This window comes from Syngnathus scovelli, chromosome 2 (assembly GCF_024217435.2).
Source record: "Syngnathus scovelli strain Florida chromosome 2, RoL_Ssco_1.2, whole genome shotgun sequence".
NCBI lineage: Eukaryota > Metazoa > Chordata > Actinopteri > Syngnathiformes > Syngnathidae > Syngnathus > Syngnathus scovelli.
This window is the reverse complement of record NC_090848.1, coordinates 8,042,275-8,058,557: the sequence shown is the minus strand read 5'-3', so window position 1 is coordinate 8,058,557 and position 16,283 is coordinate 8,042,275. Positions and strand designations below refer to the sequence as shown.

General features: G+C 38.4%; 1 protein-coding gene across 3 annotated transcripts in view; it reads left to right on the top strand.

The window, feature by feature from the left end:
• dock3 (dedicator of cytokinesis 3) overlaps positions 1-16,283 on the top strand; it is a 42,191-nt gene that overhangs the window by 6,749 nt on the left and 19,159 nt on the right. For all 3 annotated transcript variants that reach the window (XM_049752931.2, XM_049752930.2, XM_049752932.2), the window contains exons 2-13: positions 1,991-2,074; positions 2,609-2,649; positions 4,409-4,464; positions 5,972-6,068; positions 8,963-9,111; positions 10,991-11,075; positions 12,515-12,556; positions 13,270-13,424; positions 13,508-13,589; positions 13,682-13,742; positions 14,048-14,195; positions 15,087-15,175. In XM_049752931.2, the coding sequence (XP_049608888.1) occupies positions 1,991-2,074; positions 2,609-2,649; positions 4,409-4,464; positions 5,972-6,068; positions 8,963-9,111; positions 10,991-11,075; positions 12,515-12,556; positions 13,270-13,424; positions 13,508-13,589; positions 13,682-13,742; positions 14,048-14,195; positions 15,087-15,175 (1,089 nt within the window). The remainder of the gene's footprint in view (positions 1-1,990; positions 2,075-2,608; positions 2,650-4,408; positions 4,465-5,971; positions 6,069-8,962; positions 9,112-10,990; positions 11,076-12,514; positions 12,557-13,269; positions 13,425-13,507; positions 13,590-13,681; positions 13,743-14,047; positions 14,196-15,086; positions 15,176-16,283) is intronic.

Here is a 16,283-nt window from a genome sequence, read left to right as displayed (position 1 = left end):
TGTTTGCTTGCCATTTTAAAATACAGTGCCCTCATCCTCGAAGCAGTTACAGTGAAAAGAGTGCTGCAGTTTGTCGCTGGTCTGTTGCTATAGTAACCCTCACAGAGGAACTGAGCACCCGTTACTCTGAAACAAGCAGCAGATCCGAGCCAGAGCCCTTCCTTATTTTCCTCCCCCTCACTGGGTCCCATGGCTAGTTCATTAGCATAATGATTCACAGCAAGCGGACCTTCAAGGGCCACCATTTGTGGGTTTTTAACATTGTCAACGGAGTGCTGTCATTATTAAACAAGTTTGTTTTCACTGAAGCCTGGCTTCTGTATGTAGCGTGCGTTTTGCTTCTTTAATCTGGCACTCGTTCCCTAAAGAAAAAACATGTCCTTAATTCGGGTTGAGTAAATTGTGTGTACGGTCAAATACTCTGTAATGTTGCACATTACAATCAGGTGACACAGAAGATGCAAATGCAAATGCCTATTAGTGATAGACCGATATTTTTTCAAGGCCGATACCGGTACCGATTATTAGTGGTTGAGTAGGCCAATATTTTAAGCCAATATTCGTTTGCAGTAAAAAGGAACATTTTGGCACCATTTTTAAAATTTGAATGCCAAAAAGGTGTATGTTTATTAAACAAAAGTTTTTCAAATCTATTTTTTTTCTTTCTTTCTTTCTTCTTTAGTTAAAAAAAAACAAAACTAAAACAAATGACATATTTATAAAAAAGAAATAAAATATAACATCCTATAATATAAAAAAATCTGGATTTGTCTTGGCTGGCCAAACTACAAAAAAAATTGCCCTTGCTTAAAGTTTGAAAACTAAGTTCGGCATCGCTTACAAAGTTAACTGAAAGTGAAAGTATCTGAATGTAAATATATATTTACATACCATATTTTAACAACTTGTGATAGCAAGGATTCTGTCATTCAAAACTAATATGCAGCATTACTTATATACTTAATATAACTACAGTTGAAAAAAGCACAAAAGCCATAGGAGAAACTATTAATGTAATCCCTGACCCAGTTTTAAATTGATCACTTATCGGCCGTTGGATTAGTAAAAAAGGCTGATTCCAATAATCAGCAAAATGCCAAATATCGGCCCAGATAATCGGCTCAGACATAATCGGTCCATTCACCTTTTTCTTCAGTCCCATGAGGCTTTGTGTGAATTATGGGTGTGACTTATTAACCGGGAGTTTCTTTTACAGGAATAAATATCAACTCAACGAACGAAACATCTGTAGGAAGCGAAAGCCGTTGTAACAAATGGCTCGCTACTACTTCTGGTGTCTTTCAGGAACTCGGGCCCAACTGTTTCTGCATCAGAGCCCTCAGAAAAAAGTGGATAAAGCCGTTTGGCAACCCTCCCTGTGTGGGCTCCAATCCGCCAGCTCGAATTAGCTAAATATTGCTCACATGACAGGCTGCTTAAAGATTAATTAGTTATTAAAATGACAACCCACATAGGAGGTGAGGTGTGTGTGTGGAGCGGGGGGTAATGCTTGCCTAAACTCTTAAACGTATTTATTTATTTAGACCCTGTAAAGTCAAATCAAATTTTTATTTCTAAACACACTAAACATATTTGAAGATAAATGCTGATAAGACGACAAACTCGGTTGTACTCAGTTGTGGTGAAACGTAAAACACTATTTTAATTTTGCTCAATTTTATTTATTTTTTAGGTGTCCCCTTTCCATTATGAAACCTGAGTCTAAAAAACAAAAACAAATGTCACAATTCACAATCAAAAACTTTGAAAGGTTTTCATTGCTTAGGCAAACCAGTCACCGCCACTGAGTGGAGGACAGGTCAGGTGGGACTCGATGCTCCTCTAATGGTTCATTATGTCTTTTTCATTCCCCCTTCTCAGATCAGCTCAAGCACCCTCGTACTGAGCTCTGTCACCTGACCTGAACGCAGCTTTGCAGGCTCATTCCTCTTGTCTCAACTGTTGTTTTGTTCTCTTCATTTGTGTACAGTTATCTGCAACTTCCGGTCACCGATATGTCAGGCCCTGGTCCTGGAGATTGGGGAGACGGTCCAGATTCTGGAGAAGAGTGAAGGTATGGTCTTTCCTAAACAATGGCTAAACTATTGGTTTTGATTATACTGTAAATAGTAATGAATTTAATCATAGTGTGTATCCTAAGATGCTGAAAAAAAATCAACACAAAAAATAAATAAATCAACACATTAACAGAATCTAAAAACTTTGGATTCATCACATTATAAAACATTTGTGTTTCTGGGAGACTTTGTGTACCGTTTGTCACCCTATAGTCTAGACAAGTGCGGGTATGGTAGATTCTTTACATAAAGGGCACAAGCAGTAGTCGCCAGGAATTCCCGCAGCTGTATTCTCGCTGTTGTCCTCTTCACAGCCTCTATCCCTGCTTTTCTTCTCACCAAGTCATATTTGAAAAGCTAAACTTAATCAATATCACATTAAATGATGATGGCTGGAGTGTTTTTAGGGGTATTGCTATCCTATATCTTTAGAATTGATTATTCCATCAATTAATCGAGTAATTGGATAAACATTTGCTGTGATTTAATAACACGTGAAAGATACAATTATTGCTTTTGATGTCCTTTAGGTTGGTACAGAGGCTTTTCAACCAAGAAGCCTTCAATCAAGGTAATGTAGTGTTTTGATGGTACAGTTAGTCTTCTTGTAAAAACCTCTTTATACATAAGCCATTTCATTTAAACCTAAATTATGAAGCCCAAATTTTGCTTAATTCATCATTTTCTGCAGTGACTTTTGAGCAATGTCTTAGTTTTGATCAGAGCCAAATCCGAAAGATTTTATACAGGGAACTCAATTCCGACATCATGTTTTATTTCCCCATAGAAGCTCCTTTTTATGGAACATCATTATTAAAACTGAGAACCAATGAAGCAGACCAATAGAGTGGACTGAAATCACTATACTGCACTGCAGAAAATGCCCAAAACTATACGATAGTGTTTTCGACAAATATAATACAGCACAATAGAATGGAAACATGAATAACAAGTTGACGGTTGTCTTGGAAAAGAGAGTTGGATGATTTTCAGGCATATCCACATTGCTTTTAACATGGTCTAAAGTATTATGGGATGCAACTGAGCTTTTTTTGAAAGCCAGCACAAGAGCTATCCATTTCCTGTGAATGTGCTGTAGGTGTTCGTGACTGCATGTTGTCCTTTATCCAGCCAGTCCCATCAGCTATTTACAGTTCTTAACAACAACCCACCATTTTGTTTTGCGCTCCGCTGCCCGCACTGGTTCGCCCCCATATACTCTCTGAGCGCTCACAGACTTAATTTCACTCGTGGTGGCTAATTGTTCACATCTGGCAGATTGGAAAGACGAGCTGCACAAGTGACATTTGGCACCGGCTTTTACCGTCCCAAGCTCTCTGTGCTATGCTTCTGCATGTTCATCTTCTGCTTTATTACCACTTGAAATTGACAGGGAGCCTTATGAAAGGTTTCTAAATGGTTGATTAGCAGTTTGTTGTGATGTAATAAACTGCTACGACGAATGACATAAGAGCGAGAGGGATCCCCTGATTGACATGTAGCTCTGCTGCATGCTATTATTTGTACTTTTACCTATTTAATAAATAATGACATGTTTTATATTTAACAGTAATTCTTTTTCCTCTATTATAAATGGACTCAATTTATAGCGATCATAGGAACTGAGATTTAACAAGAATACCACTCGCTTTTAAACTGTTGTGTAATTTATAAGAGTTTACTTTTGTTTAAAAGCAATTTGATAAGTAGCTATATGGTTTTGATAAATTAAAAAATAGATTTTTATGTTAAACATATCACTTTTTTCTGTATGGAAAAAAAGTGTGTTTAAGTTTTGATGTGATTACAGTGTACTCTGTATAGTATTCACAATTATTAGGGCCAGACCACTTAATCGGCCGTACAATTTAACCGCTTGATATTAGCGCTATTAACATTAACAAAAAAAATCGGGGAGTTTTGGCAGATTGTTTAATTCTTAATTTTTTCAAGCACAACATAACAAAGTCCAAAATTATGACATTTAAACATTCTCAACCCCCTCATCCCCCCCCCCCCCAGCGATAAAAAGCAGCTGATTTTTTCCCTCGTGTAAGGTCAAACAAATACCAAAGGTCAAATGTTCTCCATGTAATCATGTCTTTATTGGTGCAAACGTTAAGAGACCAAAAAAAAAGTTATTTAACCTCTTATCTTTTTTTTAGTCCGATCCTGATTGTCACTATAACTATACATTTTATGCTTGGAACATTATATAATACTGTATAATATATTGTACATTTTAATGCGTTTAAAGCATATGGGATGGGAGAGGTCATTAACCCAATCCTGTCAGTGTGTAACATCTCTGTACCTGTGTCTGTCCTCAGGGTATTTTCCCAGTCAGCTACGTTCACTTGAAGAAATCTACAGTTACCAACAGAGGGTAAGCTGTATATATTATTATATATATTTTTTTAACACGAGCAGCAAAATCCTACACACACGTGGTACCTAGTTGAGAATTAGTTGAAGTTTTGGTCAGGTTCATAAATTTAGCTGACCTGTGCCGTGCTTGAATTTGGTGATAGTGAAATCTGCCCAAAATATATTATTACACCAACAACTGGACAGAAACTCAAAACAACAGCAACAGCAAAACAAGCAGGACACAGCTGCTGGCATGCAAGTTATGATGAGAACCGGCCCGACCCACTGTGCTGCCCCAGGGAAGATTTTGCTCCCCCCTCCAATTTCAAGTTACATGCTGTATGTATTTCTACAAAATAAATTGAATAGGAAGTTAACATGTCACTGAGTTTAAAATATAAAATTTATATTTAGTAATTTAATTATTTCAATTTAAAATATGAAAATGCCAAAACATGATGATTTTTAAGGAAATTGTAGTGGTATTGGCGCTTGGTATCGGTCGGTGACTACTCAAGATTTCTGTACTCCCACTAATATCGGTCTGAAAAAAATGGTATTGATCATTCTTAGTTTAAATGTATTTGGATTATTTATAAAATCTGTATTGTGTAAAGATCTTAAAAATGCCGTGTGTGTGCTTTAAAAAAGAGAGAGTATTTAATGGTGTTTCTGTATCATGAATTTCACTTATTGCATGGGTGAAACATAATCCTGTGATTGAGGATTTAGTGTACAGCTGAACTGTACTGTACAGATTCTTTCACATAATATGAAAATCACTGTGACACGAGAATAATGAGCAGTGGAAGGCTTTAGCTGCAAAAACTCGTGGAACTTACCAGGACTTCACCCACCAGCTGAGTTTCCTCATGTTTGCACTCAAACAATTAAAAAGTACTAACTTTGAAATCAACATGATTCTACTTCCTCGCTCCAGGAGCTGCAATCTGAGCACTCTCTTTTGCTCTCTTGTGGAGTTAATGATGTGATGCATCTATTGCATTTTCCCAAAGTGTTCCTTACATTGACAACAACTTAGATTCATGGAGTGAGTGGCTTAATTCCTCCTTGTCATGACAGTAGTTGATACACTGGCGAGCTCCATACATTTTGCTTTTGGTACTGTTACAGGGGAGCACTGCAAAAAAGTTTCAAGTTCAAATCTCAAGCCTTGCTTTCTTGTTGTAGTCGAGACTCTGAGTTACTCCAAAATTACAATAACATATATGTTAGGTAATATTTTATGCACTAGATACTCATCTTAACAGAACAGTATTCTTTACATTGCAAAGGTGGCGCAACACTTTATAGACAGGCAATTAGTCAGCAAGTCGAGCACAAAAAACAACAACCAAAATTCCCAACACAACTTCTTATGACCCCAAACAGCACAAGTGAAATAGAAAACAAATGGAAGAATCCCAATGCTCCTGTATTTAATCTTAAATCACACTCATTCATAAATGTGTTTTCCGGTGATGTGCACTGCACCCTCGTGTTCATGCAAATCTTTGTGTCAGGCTGTGCGAGACGGTGGTGCCCCTTGAGGACCCCATCATCACCGAGACCACCTCGACACTGCAGGAGTGGGGTGTCTTGTGGAAGCAGCTTTATGTGGTGAGTAACTCTCTACACATTGTCACAAATAGGACAACAAATATCCTTCTGTCTGAAGTGTGTCAGGGTAAATTTGTCCCAGAAATACAACCCAAAACTGGTCGGGCCGATAATCTGAAATATTAAACGTTTTCAACGGTTAGGACCAAAAAGCCGACTCCTCTCAATTTGTTCGACTCTGTGGACTGGGATGTAGCCAATCAGAGAAGCGGCGGTAAATAAAACAAAATAAAACCCAATGTCTACCTCAGAGGACCTTTTTCGACATGGGTGGTGCAAAACAATCTTAAGGTGTGTGGTGCTCTCCCTTAAAGTAATCGGAGCAGACCACACATAACTGTCAGATGCTTGATTTATTATCTTTATGTGTAGGATCTATCACGGATAATCTTTTAAATTCTGAAAAATCTTTACGTGTGTAGCAGGTCTTAGCGATAATCACCAGAGCGACTCTAACATTGCTGAGCTTTTCTGAGGTGACTTGAAAGCAAAACGAATGTTTCATTCACATCCTCCCGAATGATTTAACGCTTTTCCAACACGGTTTTCCCCATGCACTAAATTCAACACACATTAACCAAACTCCTGTTAAAGAGATATAGCCTGAAAGTACAGTACACCTCATTTAGATCAGTCATGACTGTTGCCCTACTTTTTTCTTAGGCTATCTATGTGGGAGCAGAAATGGGTGCTGGACACAGATAATGGCCCACAGACCTGTCACAGCCAATTTCATGCTCTGTCTTTCAGCCCTTGATTGATTTTGATTCATCTTCACTTGCTGGGCAAAAGTGATTACTGGAAAGCCAAAAGCATTCTTAATCCAGCTCCAGGGCAGGCAAAATGGGTTGAGGATGAGTGGATATGTTGCTGAGCTAGCGTTGATTCTTGTTATTTACTTACTTACTTACTTACGTTCTTATTTATTTATTTATTTTTACATAACCTTTCACTGAGGACTTCTCATACACTGAGCAACTCAGGGGCCCAACTTAAGGCATCACTGCAGTGACCTAACTTCCCGTGATGCTCGACTAATGTAAAGCAGTGGTTTAAAGGCGCTTGTTTGGGCGCTCACCTCCTGTGAGGCGATAACTTGCCGAGATAATAATAGGACGTAGCACAGACTTGAATGTTGATAGACTTTATCCCACTGTTGCCAGTTTGAATTCGCTACATTAGCTTCAGCAATGGGCTAAAGATAACTTTGGAGAATGGACATAATTAGATCTGCAGAATGAATGCCTGCAAAGGCTCATCAAGCCCGAACAAAATCCTCCATCTTTGGAGAACAAGGAGTGTATCATTTGCACCTATAAGAAAATATTACTTTTGTGTAATTACTTTTTTTGTGTGTTTTTTTGCAGTATAAAATGTAACTCAATATTTGTATAACATTGGACATTTTCTTGGCTTTCTTGGCTTTATATCTTATTCAACTTATTCTGCACAGCACGGTAAAAAAGTCACTGATGATTGATCAATTGAAGGGTATAAAATATTGAATAACATATCCAAAAAAACCAAGAATGTGTTGATTTCATTGTATTTATTGACTGGCCGTGACTTCGGGTGTGCCTGACACACTCACATTGTTAACGTAGAACCCTGCAGGGGTATTGTGGCTCGACTTAATCTTTGCATTTATGTAAACAAAGCAAAGAAGTACTGCGGCTGTTTCAAATCATTAGGGACAACAGTGACTGCTTTTATTTTTTGTGTTGTCCTTGGTCTGCAAGAAATTACCACAAGGAGTAGAGAAGTATTTGTGTTTAAACCTCCAGGCTGGAATCTTAATGGGAACACATGGCAAGAGCGTTAATGTGGTGCTTTTCGACATTCAGGCTTCTCAAACCATTTGCACTTCCTCTTCACATGATGAGGACTAGGTATGCTGCTGACATGGAAAGGGAAAGTACGGTAATCAGATCATTCATAGGATGATGATGGGGAATCGAACTGTGTACAATGAACAGTGTAAAAATGTTAGATGGCCCCCTCATAAACCATTTGAGTCAAAAAGGAGGGTCAACTTGACACATGCCTGCCAAATCCTTTTGATTCATTGTATTGGCAATTATTTATTGTATTTATTTAAAAGATGCAGCAGATAGTTCTGTAGTGAAAAAAAACATCAGCATTTTCTACTTATGCTATGTATTGGAATTTTATTATAGAGAGTATAAATAAATAATGTTACAAATCATTAATTTTCTCTTTTTAATTTCGTTCTGAAGTTCTTGTGGGAGCAGGGGAGCCCTCTGCCTCACATTTTCCCGGTAGACTTTTTTTATTTTTATTTCTTTGGCTTTTGAATTCTGCGTAGCAACAAGTGGCCAAGCAAGCTGGAAAAAGAAGTTGGGCAAATTTGTTGCTATCAATTGTGCCTCACATGTGAAGTTTAGTGCTGAATCGATGAGCAGTCCAAATTCTGCTAATGAAAACTTGTTTTGGTTTGTGACCTACTTTTAGTACATGGTTCCCCAATGGATAATGAATGCATGCATCATGCATTGGGGTTGTTTTTCTTTACTTGGAACTGGTGCCTAAGGCACTCTGGAGAGAATTAAGAACTGTTTGAAATAGCAGTCAGCCATTTAACATTTTAGTTTTCTGCTGGAAAGCAAAATAAGCAGGAAAAGCAACCATAGCTCTGAATGTGATTGGCTAAATGTGTGCAACAATGTTGTCTTGGTTGGATATTTTTACTTTCCCACTTGAAAAGATGGAGAAAAAAGTTATAAGGCACATGGTGCAAAAATGTCTAAATGATTTATCATGACCTGTTTTTTTTTCATGACAAAACCTGGCTTTTGAACATTTAATATCTACAGGCAACATGTCAACGATTCTTGTAATGTGTGCTAATCAAGGATTTGTGGCTGATTTTACAGAAGCATAAGGTGGATCTGTTCCACAAGCTGCGTCATGTGATGAACGAGCTCATCGACTTACGTCGGCAGCTCATCCAAGGTCACCTCGCTCAGGACCAGACCCGTGAGATCAAGCGGCACATCACTGTACGCCTTGACTGGGGCAATGAGTGAGTTTCTCATTATCATATGGCTTAAATCAATGGATACTTTAATCATCTCGTAAGGGAAATGAAATTGTCAAAGCAGCAATAGCCACAATTAGACCAATTATAAAAGCAGCCATCATAGAAGCGAGAGGGAGAAAAAAAAACATTCCACAGCAGGCTGACCGTAGGGCTGGAATCCTAAATTTTTGGCTCCTCACAATCATAAAACATTATAATCAAAGAAAAATCACAAATGTGTATGCCCTCTGCGAGTCTGCTTTAAATTGTTTATCAACTCAATTAGAGCTGACTTTACACCTAAACACAAAAACAAAAAGATTTACACACAATTTATATATATTTTACAGTTTATAGCATGGCAGTTACAGCAAGTATTTCTTTTTTTTTCTTTGCTATTGTTTTAATATATTATTTTACTTGTTACTAATTTATTTTCGGGTGGTTCTTTCAAGTTAGATTTGAGTTTCGGTATTTGCATAAATACTAAGGTTTTTTAAAAAAAATACTAATTTTGGTTTCAGTATCACTAAAAAATAATCATGATTATTATTTTTTTATATTGTTGCCCAGCCTTAACTGACAGTTTGTTGTTGTCCCAATCTTTTACAGATCTATATTACTGTGGTTCAGTTTTAGGTTATTTAGGGAACCAAAAATATGAAAAAGTGGAGATGATATATATGCATCATAGATGATTTCTTCTCCACTGTAATTATATTCATCATTTTAAAACTGACAAAGAAGTTATTCGCTCACTCTGTGATGAAGCATTAGTCAGAGTGCGTTTATACTGATTTAGCATTTTCCTTACTGTCTGTCCAAGCACGTTTTCAAGTTGTGCTTGTTGATGAGTGTGTGTCAAGCGGATTCAAGTCACTGCACTCCTCCCTGGAGGAACTGTAAGGCCATATTCCCTCTGCTGCCACTTCTCAAATCTAACAGAGCAGTGACAGACATCCGTAGCGCAGATAAAGACAAAGTGCAGCTCGATTGAGGCGGAGCTTGATTTGGCAATGGTGGCATTACGATTCGCCACGTCGTAAAATAGAGACAATTTGAATTGTTAGTATGGATTTGGAAACATAAACTTGGTAATAAAACGAGCAAACTGGTTGTTGAGGTCAGTGCACTGCAGGGCACACTTAGCATTTCATGGTCAACATATCACAGCTGTTCTTTGAGGCTGTACATTATGTACAGAAAAGGGTTGTGTTAGTCAATAAATCCGCATGCGCCACTGGTGTGTAGCAATTGAAATAAATCATCACTTTTTGTCACATGTTGGAAGTAGCAAAAACTAACTAAATAAGTCAAACTAAAATTGACCAAAAGGTAATGAAGTAAAATAAAAACGAAATAACAGAAAATACATTTTATGTTAATAAAGCAAACTAAACCTAACTACAATTATAGCAAAAATGTCTTTTGTTTTCATCTTTTATAATTTAATTTATTACAAAAGCATTTGTGATTTATTTTAAATGCATTTCTTTTGGTTTTACTGCTAGGTCGTACTGTAGAAGGAAGGTTGAACACTTTACCACTTTACACATTACTTATTGGTAACCTATTTTTATCTTTTTAAAAAATAACTTGCACAGAACAAATAGTGCATTTTTGTAAAAATACAAAAACAGTCGTCTAATTTGATTATATTCATATGCAGTGACCAGAAAACCAAGCAATCAGTGACAGAAGGCTTGCAAGGTGTCATCATTTGTTGCATACTCGTGGGCAGACTCATGGCAGACACACACACACACACGCACACACACACACACACACATTGGCTTATAAAGAATAAAACTTCAAAACGTTTGTCAGACGTGGTGGTTTCTTGTACAGCACAGCTTAACTTCAATCATTTTTCTCTCACCAGGCACCTTGGCATAGACCTTGTACCCAGGAAAGAGTTTGAAATGGTGGACCCGGACCAGATCAGCATATCTGAGCTTTACAAATTGGTATGTTGCCCGCAATTATTCTTGAGCCATTGCATTCTCCACAAACCCACCCCATGAATTAGTGAATGCAATAAATTAAATATGTGAATTAGTGGTCTCTAAATTATAAAGTATGCTGTGTGCCTTGTCTGTGGAATGTATGTAGTACTACATCTGCAGCAATAAAAGGGATTTTTGGCACACTTGGAACTCTGTGTATGCGAAGCCAGATTTTACTGTATGTGTTGTTGGCTGTGTAAATAGGTGTACCAATTATCAAATCATCCGTAAGAAGGTGACTCGCGAGACGGAGCACATTCCGCTGTTGGATCAGCCCGCTGTGATCTGTCCTGCATGCTCCTTCCACCGCCATATTGAGCGTGTCCTTTCACTTGCAGGCACGTGTCTCTTGCAAGCCAGCAATGCAGATGTAATGTAAACTGACAGGTGATGGGAAAAGACTAGAGCTGAACCATTTGGAAATGCGAACATTTGTCATACCCCCCCACATCCATTATTGCCATTGCTATTTAATAAGCCTTTTTTTCCCCAAGGTCCTTTTCCTATATTGTTTCTTTAACAAACATATACAATACATTTAAGAATAAACAAGAGCAGATTTACTATGCAAAAATGTTTTGGGTTTAGAAATGAATATTGAAGACAGTTATCTACTTTAATTTGAGTTGCTAACTAAACACTTCTTACATTCACTATGACAACGTCACAAATTTCCATCAAACAAGGATGGCATAAACACAAGTCAATAAGGCAAAAATCGGATTACAACAATAATGCTCGTAAATCTGTGGCTTTATATGTAATCCTGTGGACTGCACTACTTAAGCACTCAATTTATCTTGACACTATAGAAATAAATACTTGAAATATACACATACTGTATACGCAAATAAAGATTACACACTACCCAAAAGGATCAAAGTGCATGGGTTTATCCTCGATTGTGTACATTATCTTAGATTTACAGTATCAGATTAAACAATGGAATAATAATGTAACAAAAAAACCCTCCATGATTAGATTTTTTTCCACCTCACAAACTATTTATGAATCGCGTGCGTCGTCAAGGAGGTTTGCGGTTTGTCCCTGTAAAAAATGTACTTCATGAGCACAAGCTTGCTTTTGGCAGGGCTCCGGCTCTGGCACCTTTTCAGGTAGGTTGAGGAGAGGCGCTCTTTTGGGCTGCTGTGATGCGTGTGGGCGGTAGCGGCTTTGTCCTCGTCCTTCCCACGCGTCGCTCCTTTTAGTGCTTGCAGCCGCTCTGCACCATACGTAGGTGAAAGTGAAACCTTGTCCCACTTCAAGTATAGGCAAAGGCATGGGCTAGTGCTTGTCTGAAGGTACGCTGAGGTAAATAGGTTCAAAGCTTTTGTGGGAGGAGGCAGCAATGACTTAACTCGTATCTCTTGTGACCTTCATGTTTTTTTCTTTTCTTTTAGCATGTTTCCAGCAGACACTGTGGTCAGCAAAGCACAACCCAGGTACACTCGACTCAACATTTTTTTGATTTGTTGTCCAGAATTCAGATAGATGTAAAGTATAGCTGATTACATCATAGTATATGGATGTTGTTGTGATTTTAATTTAGTCTTTCTGTCAGGGGTGGTCAAACTACGGCCTCGGGCTCATTTGCAATATTTGGGTCCCCTTATTCAAGCAAACGACGCCACAATGTTTCAGTAATTTTAATTCTAATAATAACAGACTTACCCTTTTGACAGACTATCGTCATTTTTGGACATTCTTGTCTCGTTGCTTCTTTAGTTTTTTTTAAATAAATGAATGTTGAAAAGTGTCAAAGCAGCCCTGGCATCGTTCCATTTTTTTTTTTTTTTTGGAGCCCCCAGCTTCATGTATATATCTCATTTACATACTAGATTGGGATCACTGGTTGTCCAAACAGCTACACAAAGGACAGTGCAGTCGAGTGTGGAATGAAGTGGACACCAATAACAAGTCAACTCTCCTTTTTTTGACAGATGAATTTGTCATTGATCAAATTCAGGGATGTTTCCCAAAATGACCTTGTAATACTCAAACAAACAAAGACAAAACAAAAAAAACCACTTCTGCCACTTCATTCACCTCTGCATCAAAATTTAATGGGCCCCTCTATCGATCGACTGTAGCACTGAATAGTGAGTTTGAATTTGCCGGCAATTGTGGTTCCCTCAATTTATCCCTTGGGTGTTAGGCTGACAACGTGAGACCACGCCATGGCGACAGTTGCCGTGTCCCGGTGTCACACCACCTCTTCATCAATCTGAAGAGCTTCACTTACAACAGCATCAGCGAGGACGCTGACGTCTTCTTCTCCCTGTATGACACTCGAGAGGCCAAGCAGATCAGGTACACAAACATCTCGCGTGTTACCAGCCGAGACCAAGCGCTCGTGCAGCGCATACGTATCGGTAAACGTGCTTGCTTTGCAGTGAAAAGTTCATGGTGAAACTCAACAAAAATGGAGGACCAAAGAATCCGGAGAAGGTTGATCGTCTTTGTGCTCTCTTCACGGTAACACATTCCACCTGTTTAATTAAATTGAGAGGTTTAGAAGGGGACATGTTTTTTTTTTTTCTTTCTGACTTTTCCATGTTGCTCTGCAGGACCTAAGCAGTAAAGACTTGAAGAGAGACCTGTACATTGTTGCACATGTCATGAGAACTGGTACGGTACTCACTGTGTGTTAGGGCTGCACGAATAAACCAATTTTAATCATAATCAGATATTTGACTGCCACAATAAAATAAACATGGCAACATATTATTTATAAAAAGTAGCGCAATAAAAATACATGTTTTGCCACGAATAATAAAGAACTGTGATTCATAAACCTGATACCAGTATTGTTCAAAATAACTGAACGTTTCGTAAATTATTTTCATTTTGACCGTGATCGTGCTGCCGTGATGTGCGTGCAAATAGTATTAGTGTCCTTTCAGTGAACTTGTCTCTTTTGTTTGTCTGTCCAGGCCGCATGCTTCTGAATGACTCAAAGAAAGGCCCACCTCACGTGATGTATCGACGACCGTATGGCTGCGCCGTTCTTGCAATGAGTGATGTTTTCCATACCATCACTGATCTCAAAGAGGAGAAGGACTTTGTGCTCAAAGTTTATACGTGAGTCTTACAGTACACGCACACGCACGCACACACACGAACACACTGATATAATGTCCACCTGTTGCTGAATTTGACCCTTAATTCCTAAATATTACTAAATATATTATGTTACATATTACTTCTTATTGTTATTTGATTATTATTATTATTATGAAAACTTGATGCACTAGAGGAAAAAAGCAAGGAGGGCAACTTTGGAATGAACCCAAAACAAAAACAAAAATCTGTTTGAAGGTTTCATTAAAAATAATGTAAAAATGTATTGAGCGGTGTAATGGAAAGTCCTCCTTGACAGTGGGAAGAAAGACTGAGGCGAGGCCCCTTATACAGATTGCTGTACAAAGCTAGAGTGCCAATCAAACATGATAAAAACAGCTCAGCATTTTTTTTCCAGTTCATCAACTGTGACAGTGTTGGCCTCTTTCAGGCAGAGGTCACAGAGGCATCAGGGACGTGGTTGCGTTTTCAGGGATTTTGCTTGGAAGAAAACGCTCCAGAACAAAGAGCGCTTTTATGGGCCCTTCCGTTAAGGCAAAGAGTCCTCGCTTGGAAAGAGGCAAGCCGTGATTCAATGCTGTGCTGCCTCCAAACTGTCGGCTCCTATAAGGCTATGCGTTTCCTCCATGCCTTTCCCAGGGGCCTACAGACCCACAGTAATGAAAAAGACTGGTCGAGAGCCGGCTGTCAGCTTTGTTTAGCGCACAGAGCGCCGGTGCTGACGTGCTACTTGATAGCAACTCCCCCATGCTGCTACCTTTTCTCCAGGAGGAAATCAGTTTAGGGACACATGCTGTTCGCGCAGTCCCCATGTGTACGATTCCTCCTCGCCCATCTGTTCCGCTAATGGCTTCGCTGCCGACCGCCCTACCTGCCTGTTTTTCTCTCCAGATGTAACAACGAGAACGAGTGGTACCAGGTCCACGAAAACATCATCCGCAAGTCCAACACCAAATACTCCGCTCCCAGCACCAATTATGGTAAACAGATTTAACGTCAGTCTCGCTTACAGAGGAGGGGATGTCATCACTCTGTTTTTGCATCATATGGTTAAATTGTCGTCATGTTTTATTTTAAACCACAGTCACGAGTCTTTTCACATACATTTTAGTAGTGGTACAGATACATGAGAATACCCACAAAGTTTTGCAACTGTGGATCAAATGAACGTGCTACGTTTAAGATAATATCAGTGATTCCTTTTTTTGGGCCTCATGGGGAAATTCTGCTTTAATTAGGTCATTTTTTAAAATGAGTTTAGTTTCAGTGCAGCAAATGTTTGACTTTGTCTTGAGGAATTGTTTTACAAAAATATTGTTGTTTTACTCATTTCATTGAGCTACATTCCACTTGCTAGTTTTATCTTCTCAGCTATTACTTCTTTCACAATCTAAACTTTTTGGTTTGTCAAAGAGACTTCTGCCTTGAGACTCTTTTTCACATCATGTAGCCAGATTGGACTTCATTTTATTTCATAAAGATTAAATGTTCTGTTTCTGTCAGTGATATTATTAAACTATTATTATTACTGACTTTTCATGGGCCCATTTTATATTTTTGTCTTGTCAATTTGATAGAATATTAATTCAGAAGTTACTCATAATTTACTCAGTACTTGAATATTTTTCCCATTGAACACTGAAGTAATTATTTGGATGCCTCCTTTTATTTTTAATTGACTTCTATAATTCTAAAGTATAACAGCACTTTTAGTTGATTACAATTAATGGCTACGCTACTTAGCTCTGCCCCCAGGCATCGAGAAGAGATCCTTAATCAGACAAAATGAAGTTGTGTTCTAGTTATTAATAGAATAATTTAGTCACACAGATCTCTTACTGTGCTCGCAATGCCCATTTGATAATAAGGCTGCAACAAACAGATAAGCTCATCAGTGCCCTCCATAGCTAACTTAACTAGTTCTCACCGTAACGTCCGATTCACTCAAACAATTGTGTGCACTGCCAACATTTTCCCCTTGCAAGATATTTCTCAGCCCGCTTGGTCTCATCTGGTTGTTCACATCTCATATGTCTATACCGCCCTTCTGTCTGTCATGTCCTCCCTCACACTCTGACTAATGTCCTT